Genomic DNA, 17,154 nt, shown 5'->3' with positions numbered 1-17,154 from the left:
TGAGGAATGATGAGTCTGTTTTTCCATTGTACTATTTACAGAGTCTGGCTTGTTTCCAGTTCAGTTTTTGTCTGCATATTTCTGTTTATAATGCTCTTTTGGTTAGAGGCCATCTGTATTCTGCATGTATGACCAAGGTGAGGTATTCTGCCAGTGGTTAGTTTCTGTGTAGGGATCTATAACAGCCTGGCTTGTTCTGTTTTCCTAATAGGAGATGTAATATTAGCACCGCTGCCTTTTCATAGGTAGGTAACTTTGTACCAATTCCATTAATAGCAAAAACAATTATGAAATTTTAACAAGAGCAAAAACACAATGATCTTGATAGCCCCCTATTTATTTAGTCATTTTTATACCGCAATATAAAATATCAGCGCGGTTTGCAGTTAAAACACATAATGTTAAACTTTAAAACAAGAAAGACTTGAGCTACCATACCGGATTTCATCCGCATACAAAAATCAGCAAATCTATCATACACTCCCGTCTATGAAGTTGTTACCAAAATATCTCTGAGACAGCCAAGTTTTTAAAAGTTTCTTAAATGTGGAAGTGGTGGATTCAGTTCTCAGAAATTCTGGTATATTGTTCCATAGTATTGGCCTATCCACTGAGAAGCTACAATCTTGAATTTCCCCCAAGTGTGTCTCTTTAACATATGGAATTTTGAGCAACCCCTTATTCTGCGAATGAAGGGAACGTGAGGGTATATACACTCTTAAGGCTGCACCTAACCAAGGAGTCCTGACCTGATTGATTAATTTATAGATGAGCATAAGGATTTTATATTCGATGAAAGTGGTAACCAGTGTAAGTTAACCAGGACTGGAGTAATATGGTTAAACTTCCTACCTCCTACCAGTAGGCGAGCTACTGAGATTTGCAGTTGGTGCAGGGCTGAGCCAGAAGACCCAGCAAGAGGGAATTGCAGTAATCAAAACATGGCAGTTAAATTGTATGTAGAGCAAATGGAGTCTGGTGGTTCCAACAGTGATTTGAGTCTCAAATGGATCTTATACAAATAAGGTTGTAATGTGAACGGAACACCCCTAAGACTCTGGAGGAGGCAGTTTTTATATGTCCCTTTAAACTGAACTATAAGTTCTCAGGTATTCTGGAAAGAAACAAAATTTCCAGTTTAGAGAGATTCAGAACAATACAATTTTAGGACAGCCACTTTTGAGTTGCTTCCAAATAAATTTTTAGATATTCAATTGAGGAGGCTACAGACCTCTTTATTGGTATTTAAAAATTTGATGTCATCAGCATATATAAAAGCCCCAGACCTGCCAAATATTAACAAAAAGGGGTTAAATAATTTGAATAGAATCATCGAGAGTGCAAAGCCTTGAGGCACCCCAGTAGTAATCTCAACCAATTGGGGAAAAATGTTTTATGTCATTCAAATATGAAGTGAATCATTTTAAAGGTTAACCTCCAGTACCTAATGACTTTAAAAGATTAATCAAAATTCTAGTATCAGTTGTGTCTAATGCAGCTGATACATGTAACGGAGCGAACAGATAGTCTTGACCACCATCGAAACCCCACAGTACAGAATAAAAAATGGATAACGGTTTGTGTTGCTTTGTTTCCTGAAACAAAACTGGTTCGGAAACCACAGCAAATTCTTCTAAATAATCAGATAACTGAATGAGGAAAATATTTTCTATTAACTTTGAACAAATGGAAGTGAAGAGAGAGGTCTGTAACTACTGGGAGAACAGGGGTCAAGATTGCCATTCTTCAGTAGTGGTCTAACAGTGGTTTTTTTTTTATTGCACTCGGAATATGGCCTTTTAAAAGAGAGATTTCCTAGCATGTAGCCAGATGGACTTGGGACCGGTGGGTTTGTGCTCCCCTGCCAGCAGATGGAGACAGTCAGGTTTCGGGGCTGGCGTCGCCCTGGATGCACCCCCACAGTGACCTCAGCCCTTCAGTATTTCTCAGTCTCCCAGCAGATGTGGATGTGCTTTCCCTAAGGGGATCGCTATACCTTTTGGAAGAAGAAACTCTACTTTTAAATTGGAGAGAGAGTGCGCCCTGCTCTCCTGCGGTGATAACCTAAAGGTCCTGCCCCTAATTGAGAATTCCTGAGGTGATTTCCAGGATCCCTCAGATGTACCTTGGTCTGGTAGCTGGTTCCCAGTGTGGACTTTGCTGCTTAAGCAGCTGAAAGGCAGTGGGTGCAGGATGCCGATCGCGGCTGTGACTGCCAAAGCCCTGGATAGGCATAAGGATGTGGAAAAATACCACCGCTTTTGCCATTTGAATGTCAGTAGGTTTTTGGTGCAGTATTTGGAAGTTTCAGAATCTGTCCTTCGCAGGGAAAGAAAGCTGGGTGAACAGCTTCACTGGGTACCATAGCTCGCTGGATTAAGGAGGTGGTCATGGGAGCCTGTGTGGAGGCAGGAAAGCCATTACCCTTTCAGGTTAAAGCTCATTCCACTAAGGCTCAGACAGTCTCATGGGTGAAAGCTAGACTGCTGTCTCCCGTCGACATCTGCCGAGGCGCGATGTGGTCCTCCTTACACACCTTCTCCAGGTTCCATCGCCTGCACGTTCAGGCCCGAGAGGATGCAGCCTTTGCAAGGGCGGTGTTAACCAGACCATGGGCAGCCTCCCACCCCAATCAGGAGTAGCTTTTGTACGTCCCATTGGTCCTGAGTCCATCTGCTACTCGCTAGGAAATGGAGAAATTACTTACCTGATAATTTAGTTTTCCTTAGTGTAGACAGATGGACTCAGCATCTCTCCCATGGCTGCCCAAGAACGGTGCCAAGGATTCACCTGTGGAGTAGATATAGATTCTAAGGAATTTGTTGCCAGAGGATGTGGTTAGTGCAGTTAGTGTAGCTGTGTTTAAAAAAGGATTGGATAAGTTCTTGGAGAAGTCCATTACCTGCTATTAATTAAGTTCACTTAGAGAATAGCCACTGCTATTACTAGCAACGGTAACATGGAATAGATTTAGTTTTTGGGTACTTGCCAGGTTCTTATGGCCTGGATTGGCCACTGTTGGAGACAGGATGCTGGGCTTGATGGGCCCTTGGTCTGACCCAATATGGCATGTTCTTAGGTTTGTTACTGTTTGCATGCTGACAGTTACTATTGTTTTGGTATTGAGGTTTACTATATTGTTAGTATAATTCTTTTACTCATTGTTTTCTGAGGGCTAAGCCCACACTGAACACATTAAGAACATAAGAACAAAAGAAATTGCCGTGCTGGGTCAGACCAAGGGTCCATCAAGCCCAGCATCCTGTTTCCAACAGAGGCCAAACCAGGCCACAAGAACCTGGCAATTACCTAAACACTAAGAAGATCCCATGCTACTGATGCAATTAATAGCAGTGGCTATTCCCTAACTAAACTTGATTAATAGCAGTTAATGGACTTCTCCTCCAAAAACTTATCCAAACCTTTTTTAAACCCAGCTAAACTAACTGCACTAACCACATCCTCTGGCAACAAATTCCAGAGCTTTATTGTGCGTTGAGTGAAAAAGAATTTTCTCCGATTAGTCTTAAATGTGCTACTTGCTAACTTCATGGAATGCCTCCTAGTCCTTCTATTATTCAAAAGTGTAAATAACCAATTCACATCTACTCGTTCAAGACCTCTCATGATCTTAAAGACCTCTATCATATCCCCCCTCAGCCTTCTCTTCTCCAAGCTGAACAACTCTAACCTCTTCAGCCTTTCCTCATAGGGGAGCTGTTCCATCCCCTTTATCATTTTGGTCGCCCTTCTCTGAATCTTTTCTAATTTTGCTAAATTATTTGTGAGATGTGGTAACCAGAACTGCACACAATACTCAAGATGAGGTTGCACAATGGAGCGATACAGAGGCATTATGATATTCTCTGTTTTATTATCCATTCCTTCCCTAATAATTTCTAGCATTGTATTTGCTTTTTTGGCTGCTGATGCACACTGAGCAGAAGATTTCAACGTATTAGTAACAATGACGCCTAAATTATTTTCCTGAATAGTGACTCCTAATGTGGAACCTTGCATTATGTAACTATAATTTGGGTTACTCTTCCCTAAGAGCATAATTTTACACTTATCGCCATTAAATTTCATTTGCCATTTGCATGCCCAGTCTCCCACTTTTGTAAGGTCCTCTTGCAATTCCTCACAATCCTGTTGTGATTTGACAACTTTGGATAATTTTGTGTCATCGGCAAATGTGATCACCTCATTCATTGTTCCCATTTCCAAGTCCTTTATAAATATATTAAAAAGCAGTGGTCCCAGAACAATCCCTGGGGCACTCCACTATTCACTTTTCTCCATTGGGAAAATGTACCATTTAGAACTGTCGAGTTAATATATTTGCATATGTAGAAATAATCAAGAAACAAGTTTTTATTGGACTAACCTAGTGCATCTGTGACTAGCTTTCAAGAGTTTTGCTTCCATCAACAGGACACCTGCAACTTGTTTGTTGACCCTTATTTTTAATCCAGGAGTCTTCAGTGTAAAAATTGAATGAATCCATTTGGATTTGCAGTACGAGAACACAAGGTCTTCATTTAAAATATTGTTTATAATGGAACTGAAAAAGTGATATTGTAAGGGGTATTCTTTGGGCTAAAATAAAATACATACATCAGACTTCCATGAAGGCCAAGAGTCAGTTACAATCCTAATATCTGCAGCACAATTGCATAAGGCTTCCAAGAAGGCTGGGATATAGGCAGGGCTGCCGAGTCCCAATAGACAAAATAGGTGGTTGCCTAGTGTGCTAGCCATTAAGGGGCGGCAAAGAGCAGCCATGTGGGGGCCGCGAGCGGAGCCCATCCCACTCACGGCCAAGAGGAGTAGAGACTCAGCAGGCCGCTAGCGGCAGAGACTTGGCGGGCCACAAGCAGCACCCATCCTACTTGCGGCCAAGAAAAGCAGACACTCGGTGAGTCATGAGCAGCGCCCATCCTACTTGCGGCCAAGAAAAGCAGACACTCGGTGAGTCACGAGCAGCGCCCATCCTACTTGCGGCCAAGAAAAGCAGACACTCGGTGAGTCACGAGCAGCGCCCATCCTACTTGCGGCCAAGAAAAGCAGACACTCGGTGAGTCACGAGCAGCGCCCATCCTACTTGCGGCCAAGAAAAGCAGACACTCGGTGAGTCACGAGCAGCGCCCATCCTACTTGCGGCCAAGAAAAGCAGACACTCGGTGAGTCACGAGCAGCGCCCATCCTACTTGCGGCCAAGAAAAGCAGACACTCGGTGAGTCACGAGCAGCGCCCATCCTACTTGCGGCCAAGAAAAGCAGACACTCGGTGAGTCACGAGCAGCGCCCATCCTACTTGCGGCCAAGAAAAGCAGACACTCGGTGAGTCACGAGCAGCGCCCATCCTACTTGCGGCCAAGAAAAGCAGACACTCGGTGAGTCACGAGCAGCGCCCATCCTACTTGCGGCCAAGAAAAGCAGACACTCGGTGAGTCATGAGCAGCGCCCATCCTACTTGCGGCCAAGAAAAGCAGACACTCGGTGAGTCACGAGCAGCGCCCATCCTGTTCGTGGTTGAGAGAAGCAGAGTCTCAGCCAGCCACGAACGGCACCTCTGTTTGTTTGTGTGTGTGTATGTGTGTGTGTTTGTATGTGTGTGTGTGTGTGGTTGTGAGTGAGAGGGATTGTGTGTGTTCAAGAGAGCAATGGTGTTAGTGAGAGAGATGGAGGGAGCCTGTGTAAAGGTGCATGTGTGAATGAGCCAAGGAACCTAAGTATGTGTAAGAGAAGGGGCTTGAGTGAATGAGTTTGGGGCGGGGGCCTGGACCAGGGGGAGGGGGAGAGCGTGGGCGCAAGGCAGAACATTTGCCTAGGGCTCCTAATACCCTTGCACTGGCCCTAGCTACAGGGTAAACTGCATGGAGTGGCTATGGTTGTAACCCTAATATTAATGATATGGCTACATCAAGCTTCCAAGAAGTCTGGAGTATCTTGCATGAAGCAGCCATGGTTACAACTGTAACATTAACAAGTATAAGGCAGATGTTTGGACGACAGCCTAACTAATATCAATGGCTATTTGGACCTATTAAAAAGCATGGTGTTATGATTTGGGAGGAGGACCGGGTCTTGGATTAAGTATGGGGCATGTAAGAACCAGAAAGCAAGACTACAAAGCCTGGAATAGTCTACTAGTTGAGGTGGAGGAGGCCAGCACCGTAACGGAATTTAAACATGCTTGGAACAGAGAGCCATGAAAATAACAAGGTTGGAGGGGGTTGGGAAGTGGAGTTGGTGTTGGTTTCAGGATGGGGCATTATGTGCTCAACTACCCAAAGTGGTAGAGAACCAGAGAGAATGATAACTGTGCAGACTAGATGGGCCATTTGTTTCATGTCTGCCATCATTTACTGTATCACCATGTTAATGTAATCATTATTTGCATTATTTAAATATTTTATTTATTTTCAGGAGCAACAGTGAGTGTCATTTTGGACATCCAGAGCTATTTAGCTATTATAGTTTCTGCATTTACTGTTGTAATATACACTCTCCTGGGTGGTATGTACTCTGTCGCCTACACCGATGTGATACAGCTTATACTTTTAATATTTGGTCTGGTAAGTTTTCACATAGCACAATCAACCTTTTCCTGTGCAGTAGAATGAAGGCATTCATTTATAAGAAGTGCAACGATAATTTCAAACATAAATACATAAGTGAAGCTTTGCTTAGAGCATGTTAAACATGGGGCTGCAGTGGGGGTTGACCAAATAGCTCAACCCCCACTGCAAGGACAGGGATTGAGACTGAACTCACCCCCAGCAACTCAGGCTAACAAGAGTTCAGATGCTTAAAGGAGCTGAATTAACATCAGTTTGAAACTAGTGAGCAGTAGGGTTAGTCATCAAGTAAGTCTGACAGTTGGTGCTACTGCCCCCAAGATCAAGAGGCCTGTGTCCCAATCCCCCTACAGTCTTCCAGGTGCACTCCCCTCGCAGCCTGCCTTTTTCATTGATGCCAAAGGTAGAGGGGGGCAGGAGACTGCATGACTCTTTCCTGCCTCGCAGCTGCTAAAATCCAACATGGTGCCAGGCAGCTGACCTCATATGCTCCTTTGCATATACAGAGCAAAGGAGTGCATGAGGTCAACCAGTGCCATTTTGGAAGCCTGCAGCAGCAGGGCAGGAGGAAGCCATGCTCTCTTCTGCCTCTATCTACCCTTGATATCATCGGAAGGGTAGACAGTGAAGGTTCCTGGCAGAGGAAGTGAGATGGGCTAGGAGGATCAGGGCACAGGAGCTCTTTGATCTTAGAAGTGTTGAGGATAGGGAGTGGTGGGACACTCTGGCACTACTGGCCCTCACACTTTGTTTGGGGGTGGGGCAGACATTGAGACAGAAAGCCTCTTGACCTTGGTATCTGGGAGGGGGAGCACCAGGACCACTTTGTTCTTGGTGTTGGAGTGTGGTGGAAAGGTAATCATGTTACTGCAGCTCCTTGATGCCTGTGTATAGAGGGTGGGAGGAGTTTAAGACATGGTGATCCCTTGTTCTTTGTTTTGAGAAAATTGAGGTGTGATTGGTGTGATCCCTTGATCTTTCTAGTGGGCTATAGGAGGATTGTATCTTTTTCCCATGTTAAATATTAGCATGCTGTTTCTGTTCATACCCCAGATCAGTCCAAATTCTTGGATTTTGCCTCCCTGCCAGCAGACGGAAACAGAGAAAAATATTTCATTAATACTGCCATATAACCTAGTATGTCACCTGCAGTCCCTCAGTATTTCTGTGTCTCCAGACAGAAGTCTAAAACCTGCAGTCTGGTGTATATAAAAATAAATAAATAAAAATACTGGATTATCTTTAGCAGCAATCCTCCCAGGGATTGTCAGGTCCTGGTGGAGCCATCCCCCTGGTTCGAGGTGGACAAGCAGGGGATTGATGGCCCTTGAAAATAGACTTGGTCTGGAATGCCATGGGGACTGTAAAGTTGGTGGTCCAGTTCCCTCATTCTCCAGGAGAGCCTCTTGGATCCTGCATCAGCTCTGCAGCATTAAGGGAAGTACCTTTTTTTTATTGTACGGGCATTACAGTTTAAAAAAAAGAACATGAACATAATAGTAGAACAAGGGAAAGTCACCCAATGTCAACTGCAGAGGGTCTCAGCAGGGACCAGGCTTCAGCTGCCTCTGTCACTGATCGGCTCAGTATAGCCAGGTGAGGTATCCACTGGTAGCTGGAGGTCCCAGCGGTGAGGAGACCGCCGTAGCGCGCAGCATCAGGCACACAGCAAGAGCTGCCCCTCATGTGGTGAGCCGCATGTGCAGCTTTCCAAAGCTGGCTTATGCACTCAATGCATCTCTGGGGGAGAGGACAGCTCGGGCGAGAAGAGCTCCGAGTCGGCAGGCAAGTGAAAGACAAAAGCATCTGGGACTGCCATTGATGCCATTTCTATAAGTGTGGGAACAACAGCTATCTTGGCTTCAGTGCAGGGGCAGCAGAGGCATCTGATGAGGCAGGGGATTCCCTGCCTTCTTTATCTCCCGCTGTTCGGGGACCCAAGAAGGCGCAGGAAGCCTCTGATGCTGAAGAGGTTTTGTTGAAGAAGGATTCTAATTATTTCTCTTCTTTTCTTCAGATTTTGTACTGCTGCTGCATAAGGCATATCTGACCAGGAAGGCAGAGGGGAGAAATGACCTCAGCCCAGGGGCAGCCTTAAGGTAGTCTGCAGCCTGCAAAGAGAGCCAAGGTGACTGAGCGTTTGAAGGATTCTCAGATTGTGTGGTCAGCTGGGAAGCCCCAGGAGGGTGGCTGAGGATTCTGAATCACTGGTGATTTGGCAGATTGCTCTCCAGGAGCAGAGTCCACTCAGAATTTATCGAATTCAGAAGATGGGCAGAGTATGTGCTGGTGGCTGAAGAGGATGACCCTAAGGTGATTCAGCTCTTTCGCAAGGAGGAACTGTGGCCTTTAATTCTGCATGTCCTTAAGGAGTTAGGCATCAAGATTCCATAGGAGTAGTCCGACCAGGACGGGGTGGACCCCGTCATGGATGGATTGAGAGATCTCGTAAAGGTTTTCTTTTTCACAAGTCGATAAAGAAATTGGTGGTCAGGGAGTGGGACATCCCTGAGTCCTGCCTGAAAGTTGGAAGAGCGATGACTAAACTATACCTATTAATGGCGGAAACGCTCAGGCTTTTGATACTTCCAAAGGGATGGATGGTTCATTTTCAGCAGTAACTAAAAAGACCAACATTCCAGTGGTGGGGTGCACCACACTGAAGGATGTGTAGGACCAAAAGTTGGAAGCCACCTCAAGAAAGTTTTTGAGGACTCTGTATTGGGCATATGGGCTGTGGTCTGTAGTAGTTTTATGCAAAGAGCATGTTTGTGCCTGGTTCAGCATTTTTTATTTATTTATTTTTATTTATTTAGAGAATTTTATATACCGACAGCCGTTTGCACATCGTATCGGTTTACATATAACTTATAACTGATTGGCAATGCCATTACATAGAACAGGAACAATGTGTACAATAATTAACCATAACCTGGATAACTGAGAAACTATTTACAGGATTCAATGGTAGTTAGACCATGATTTGGTTAAAAACGGAGTCCTTGGAATGAATGAGTATCTGGGAAGGAAAGAGTGTTACAGGATTTGCGAGTGAATATAATCTTAAAGGAGTAGTGTAACAGATATAGTTTTTTGAGCCTACATCAATATCCTCCACAAAACAGACTGAGTATTTGCAGGCAGTGGTAGTCTATGTAGCAGATGCATTATATGACTTGATTAGAACCTCTTCCAGGATTATGATGTCAGCGGTGTCCGTCAGGTGACTGCTTTGATTGAGGAACTGGTCGGCTGATGTATGGTCAAAATCTCAGTTAAGTGCTCTGCCGTTCAAGGGCAAGCTCTTGTTTGGGGAAGACTTGGAACAGTTAGTAAAACATCTGGGGGAGTCCAAAGGGCATAAATTACCAGAGGACAGGCCAAAGAGGGGAAATTTTGTCCATTTGTGCTTTAGGGATAATAGGAGATTTCGGCTGAACAGAGATTCTTTGGTGGTTCAGCAACAAAGCTTGGGCAAAGTACAAACCTGGGTGCAGTCCTTTCAGGGTGGATGGAAGCCAACCCAAGACAACCCTGGTCAGGGAGTGGGGGTCTAAGCCTTCACAATGAGACGGGGCCAGTCTACTCTTGTCTTCTGGTCATCGGGGGGAGTGTTGTCTGACTCTCTTTTATGAGGAATGGAACAGAATCACACAGACCAGTGGGACCTAGGTGAGATGAGAGATGGCTACGCTTTAAAATTTGCTCAGCCAGTACAAGAAGGCTATATTGTTTTCCCCTTACTTTCCCCATACCAAAAGGATAGTACTAGTTCAGGAGACAGGAGACAGTGGACCGTTTGCGGTGCCTGGGGGCAATAGTGCCGGCTGGAACAGAAAAGAAAGATATTCCATTTATTTCATAGTACCGAAAAAGGAGGAGATGTTCAGGCTGATTTTGTATTTCAAAATGGAGAATGCAGCCCTCAGGGTACCCCGGTTTCATATGGAGACTCTGCAATCAGTCATAGCAGCGGTACGCAAAGGAGAGTTCCTGGCATCACTAGACCTGATGGAGGCATATCTGCATATACCAATCAGACTAGAGCACCAGCAGTTCACAAGATTTATGATTCTGGGAGAACATTTTCATTTTTGCGCCATTCCTTTCAGGTTGGCAAAGGTGCTACTTACATTTACCAAAGTAATGGTGGTAGTGGCAGCAGTACTCAGAAGGGAAGCTCTAGCGCTAAACTTTCAAAAGGGAAACTTTGACAAAATGAGAAAAATAGAAAAAAACGGAAAGATAGCTACAAAGGTATAAAGTATGCAACAGGTGTGGACATTGTTAAAAAATACCATCCTAGAAGCACAGACCAGATGTATTCCATGCATTAAGAAAGATGGAAGGAAAGCAAAACGATTGCCGGCATCTTTAAAAGGTGAGGTAAAAGAGGCTATTTTAGCCAAAAGATCTTCATTCAAAAATTGGAAGAAGGATCCATCAGAAGAAAATAAGATAAAGCATAAGCATTGGCAAGTTAAATGTAAGACATTCATAAGACAGGGTAAGAGAGAATTTGAAAAGAAGTTGGCCATAGAGGCAAAAACTCACAATAAAAACTTTTTAAAATATGGCCGAATCAGAAAGCCCGCAAGGGAGTCAGTTGGACCATTAGATGATCGAGGCACTTAGAGAAGATAAGGCCAGCATGGAAAGATTAAATGATTTCTTTGCTTCAGTGTTTACTGAAGAGGATATTGTAGAGATACCCGTTCTAGAGAAGGTTTTCATGGGTGATGATTCAGATGAACTGAATCAAATCACGGTGAACCTGGAGTATGTGGTAGGCCTGATTGAAAGAGTAGTAAATCACCTGAACCAGATGGTTTACACCCCAAGGTTCTGAAAGAACTAAAAAATGAATTTTCAGACCTATTAGTAAAAATTTGTAACCTATCATTAAAATCATCCGATGTACCTGAAGACTGGAAAAAGGCCAATGTAACCCCAATATTTAAAAAGGGATCCAGGGGTGATCCGGGGCACTATAGACCGGTGAGCCTGACTTCAGTGCCAGGAAAAATCATGGAAACTGTTATAAAGAATAAAATCACAAAACATTTAGATAGACATGGTTTGATGGGGCACAGCCAGCATAGATTTACCCAAGGAAAGTCTTGCTTCACAAATCTCCTACATTTTTTTGAAGGGGTGAATAAACATATGGACAAAGATGAACCAGTAGAAGTGGTGTATTTGGATTTTCACAAGGCATTTGACAAAGTTCCGCATGAGATGCTTCTAAGAAAACTAAAAAGTCATGGGATAGGAGGTGATGTCCTTTTGTGGATTGCAAGTTGGTTAAAAGACAGGAAACAGAGAGTAGGATTAAATGGTAAGTTTTCACAGTGGAAAATGGTAAACAGTGGAGTGCCTCAGAGATCTGTACTTGGACCAGTGCTTTTTAATATATTTATAAATGATCTGGAAAGGGGTACAAGTGAGGTGATCAAATTTGCAGATCACACAAAATTATGCAGAGTAGTTAAATCTCAAGTGGATTGTGATGAATTGCAAGAGGATCTTGACTGGAAGATTGGGCTTCCAAATGGCAGATGAAATTTAACGTAAACAAGTGCAAGGTGATGCATATAGGGAAAAATAATCCTTGCTGTAGTTACACAATGTTAGGTTCTATCTTAGCAGTTACCACCCAGAAAAGAGATCTAGGCGTCATAATGGATAATACATTGAAATCATCAGTTCAGTGTGCATTGGTGATCAAAAAAGCAAACAGAATGTTAGGAATTATTAAGAAGGGAATGGAAAATAAAACAGAGGATGTCATAATGCCTCTGTATTGCGCCATGGTGAGGCTGCATCTTGAATACTGTGTGCAGTTTTGGTCACCGCATCTCAAAAAGGATATAGCTGCACTGGAGAAAGTGCAGAGAAGGGTAACCAAAATGATAAGGGGCATGGAATGGCTGCCCTATGAGGAAAGGCTAAACAAATCAGGGCTGTTCAGTTTGGAGAAAAGATGACTGAGAGGGGATATGATAGAAGTCTACAAAATCATGAAAGGACTTGTACAAGTTAATGTAAATTGGTTATTTACTCTCTCAGATAATAGAAGGACCAGGGGGCTCTAGTTCTACTGAGGCCTCCATGGATTCTTCTTTATGTGTTTTCTCCATGGCCAGTTGTGGACAAGGTACTATGATGGATAGTCATCTGGGCAAGGTAATTCTGGTGGCTCTAAAGCGGCTCTATAGCAGCCAAGTTGACCATGGTTCTCAGACCTAGTCAACATGGCAGTGGACAGGCCAAGGTTGCTTTGTCAGGGACCAATATTTTTAGATCAGGTGGCTCACTTCTATCTCACAGCTTGGTTTTAAAAGAAAGTGCTTGAGATGGAAGGGTTATTCTGAAGACGTCATCACCACCTTACTGCAGGCCAGAAGACTGTCCATATCCTTGGCCCTCGTAAAGATTTGGAAGGTTTTCAAGGCCTGGTGAACCAAACAGGGAATGCAGGCTACTCAGGCTTCAATTTCCCATATTTTGACTTTTCTAAGGAGAGTTTGGTTAAAGGACCATCTTTCAATTCCATTCAGGTGCAAGTGGTGACTTTAGGCTGCCTTCGGGGCAAGGTGCAGGAAACATCCCTAATCTTGCACCCTGATGTCATTTGTTTTTTTTTGCAGGGAGCGAAACATTTGTGACCCCCAGTGCGAAAGATATGTCCCTCTTGGAATCTTAATTTGGTTCTGAGGGGGATGTGTGAAGCTCTGTTTGAATTGTTGAAGAGGGTGACTATTAAAGATATAACCCTGATCAGCCAGAAGAATTTCAGGACATCAGGTGTTGTCTTCTAGAGATTCTTTTCTACAGATTACATAAACAGGGGTTTCATTACATACAGTACCCTCTTTTTTACTGAAGATTGTGTCTGCATTTCATGTTAGTTAGACAGTGGAACTTCCTGCCTTTTCGGATTTAGATTCGTCTGCACCCACATGAAGGATGTTGGGTGCTGGATGTATGATGGGTGTTGTTGAGGTATCACAAGGTTACTAATAGTTTTCGGATGTCAGATTACATCTTCGAGCTTTAGAATGGACCAAGGAGGGACTGCAAGGCATCCAAGACAACGATTATGCATTAACTAAAGGAGGCGATTGGATCCGCTCACATTTGTAAGCATTGACCAGTGCCAGAGGGTCTAAGGGCTGACTCAACTTGGATCACAGGATCTTGGGTCGAGTGTCAAGTATCTCCACAAGAAATTGGCGGGCAGCTACTAGGAAGTCGTTACACACTTTCACCAGACATTATCGCTTGGTTGTTCGGGCTCTGAATTCCATGGGCTTTGGTGAGAAACTATCACATTCTCACCCAGTTTAGGGGAGCTTGGGTACATTCCAGGAGTCTGGACTGATATGGGGTATGAACACGAAAGGAAAATTGGTTCTTTCCTGCTAATTTTCATTCCTGGAATACCCCAGATCAATCCAGAGCCCCATCCAATTAGGAAAGTCTGCTCATGTTGGCAGTAAGTACATGATGAGGAGTTACGTGTGGGATTCAATCATGTTCTAATTTGTTGTTGGAATGGGGTTCCAATTTTGAGGCTTCGCCTTCCTCCTGCTAGTTGAGGGGAGTTCGGGGTCTCAGTTATCGTATTAGTTATAGTTTTAGTTATCCTCATCTTGGCTTGGGTACAGGTCATACTGAGGGACTACAGGTGGCACACTAAGTTATATGGCAGTGTCCATGAAAATATTTTCTCTATCTCCATCTGCTGCTAGGGAAGCAAACCCCAGGAGTCTGGGCTGATCTGTGGTATTCCAGGAATGAAAATTAGTAGGTAAGAACCAATTTTCCTATCCTGTAGGCATGAAATATTTGATGCCAAGTTTGGATGTAGTGTCAAATTTTAAGCCTTACGGGCCGATACAGTAAAAATCGCGGGAAAGCGGGTGAGCGCCCGCTCTCTTGACATGCGCACAGGACACTCTCCTGTGCGCGCGATACAGTAAAGTAATTTATTTAAATTAGGGTCCGCGGCAAAAAGAGGCGCCAGGGACACTAGCGCGTCCCTAGCGCCTCTTTTTGGACAGGAGCGGCGGCTGTCAGCGGGTTTGACAGCCGACGCTCAATTTTGCCGGCGTTGGTTCTCGAGCCTGCTGACAGCCACGGGTTCGGAAACCGGACGCTGGCAAAATTGAGCGTCCGGTTTTCAACCCATGAGCCGCGAGCCACAGGCCCATTTTAAATTTTTTTTTACTTTTTTTAACTTTTGGGGCCTCCAACTTAATATCGCCATGATATTAAGTCGGAGGGTGCACAGAAAAGCAGTTTTTCTGCTTTTTTGTGCACTTCCCTGGTGCCGGCAGAAATTAACGCCTACCTTTGGGTAGGTGCTAATTTCTTAAAGTAAAATGTGAGGCTTGGCTACACATTTTACTTACTGTATCGCGCGGGAATACTTAATAGGGCCATCAACATGCATTTGCATGTTGTGGGCGCTATTAGGTTCGGGGGGTTGGATGCGCGTTTTCGACGCGCTATTACGCCTTACTGAATAAGGGATAAAGCTAGCGAGTCGAAAACGAGCGTCCAATCGCAGGTTAACAGAGTGCTCCGCCAGCGCACTATACTGTATCGGCCTGTTAGTGAGCACACACAAATACATGTAGGAGATTATATCACAGTTTCCCATATGCCCATTAAAGCCTCATTTGCTCTTGATATTCCTTCATTTATATGCAGGTATGCAATAATGTTTGCATTTAGTATGCATGGTAGGGCTTCAGAACATAAGCCCCATAAAATAGTAAAGTTTGTGGGAAACTGCCGGTACAACCTTGTCCCCTCCAGGTGCTGTGAGTTTGAAGTACACAGGGTCCATTGTCTATGGAAGCTGCTGGACCCACTCGGTTCAAACTGTGAAACAGCTGGAGCATGTCTGGGAGAAAAATGTGTCACGGTTGCCCGGGCACCTTAGAGGAAACATTGCCCTACAGTGCACTATATGTGCCAGTACTTAAATCTTTGAAAAGGACAAGACAAGACAGTAAAATTAATCTCCCACTGACATTTGACATGTAACGTTTTGGAGGGCAAAACTTAAAACACATAAAAAAAGAATGATAAACATTTTGGACTAAAAGAACCTCTTTCCTGAAGACTGTTCTCTCTCTAAGGAAGGGAGTATGTCTGAAATGATGGAATGTTAAAGACAGCTCACTAAAATATTTTAAGATAGGAATTTCATGCCCATGGAAAAAGGGATCCCGGAGAGCTAGCTTGATTCTAATGTCTTTTAGACTCTTGTGGATGATCATTTAGGCCAAAATATGCTTTATTTTCCCCATTTTCCACACAGTGGATGAGTGTACCATTTGCCATGATGAATTCAGCTTCTAAAAGCATTGCAAACACAGTTATTAGAGAAGTTTATCAGGCCCCTTGGATCGGGAAGATAGAGATGGACTATCTTGGAAAATGGTTGGACGAGATTCTATATCTGGTAAGCTTCTCTCCTCTCATCTACTCTTTAAGGTCCCAGTTCAGTTTAACTGAAATGATGTTTTACATTTATGCATCTGTCTATTTATTATGATGTTTGTATGTGTGTTTGTTTATTGTACATGTAAGTTTGTAAGCTGCAACAAACAGTCAAAGTGACAGGAGTTTGAGGGTTTATAAGAATAAATACGAACATTATCAGTTTTGTCATGATAATTCTGTGAAAATAAATTCCTTTTAAATCCAGCTTCACAAGTAATAAATAGCACATGAAAATAACAATTACAATTAGTTTATTTCTTGATTGAATCGCAAAATCATTAAAAACATCAGAAACAGAGAAAAAATGCCCTTTCTTTCTTTCTTTCTTTCTTTCTTTCTTTCTTTATTTAAACGATGTCTGGACCGCCTCCTCAGTCCATTGGAGCACCTGATGTGGTGTACAAAACAAAATGTAATAAAAGCAATTGGATTACAATTTGCTTATAATTTTCTATTAGCGTACGGGGCCATATTCATAAAGGACTCCGCCATTTTGTGCATATTGAAAACCATTTTTATTGAATAATGCCCATAATATGATATTCCCCAAACCATAAAGGAAGGGCATCCCTAGGCACTCAATGTGGTGCAATTTTCTTTAACTTACCAAGTCTTTCTCTCATTCTCTTTGTCGCTGTCACGCCATCTCTCTCTCTCTTCTATTGCATAACTGTTATAATCGAATGACTTTATTCAGTAAGAATCTCATTCATTTTGCATCCATGATAGACATCTGTACTGATCTTTTTATATTGTTGTCTAATTTTTAAAGAAACTTTCAAAACCTTGTTTTGGGGTGCAGGTCCTCTCTGGTAGTTGAATGTAACATTGATAATGAGAATCAGTTAGCAGTGAACTTTCTGAATCGTTTTGCTCAGAATTATGTTTCAATCTAAGGAATGTGATTTTTGAAAGGCAGAATAAGGAAAGCAGAGATCTTTTTCAGCCCCTGAGAGGAGCAGAGAAGGGCAAAGGTGAGAAGAGACAAAACGAAAGCAAAATAAGAGACTTACCTCATGAAGTAGTTCTTAATAATGTATTTAATAATCCTG

The 17,154-nt window shown here is 43.3% G+C and overlaps 1 protein-coding gene across 1 annotated transcript in view; it reads left to right on the top strand.

The window, feature by feature from the left end:
- The window catches only part of LOC115091497 (high affinity choline transporter 1-like), an 86,293-nt gene that overhangs the window by 16,408 nt on the left and 52,731 nt on the right, over positions 1 to 17,154 (top strand). Inside the window, exons 4-5 of the mRNA XM_029601708.1 lie at positions 6,432 to 6,580; positions 15,918 to 16,061. Coding sequence (XP_029457568.1) covers positions 6,432 to 6,580; positions 15,918 to 16,061 — 293 coding nt within the window. The remainder of the gene's footprint in view (positions 1 to 6,431; positions 6,581 to 15,917; positions 16,062 to 17,154) is intronic.

Source organism: Rhinatrema bivittatum, chromosome 5, assembly GCF_901001135.1.
Source record: "Rhinatrema bivittatum chromosome 5, aRhiBiv1.1, whole genome shotgun sequence".
NCBI lineage: Eukaryota > Metazoa > Chordata > Amphibia > Gymnophiona > Rhinatrematidae > Rhinatrema > Rhinatrema bivittatum.
Note: the sequence above shows the minus strand (reverse complement) of the source record. Positions and strands in the feature narration are given on the sequence as shown.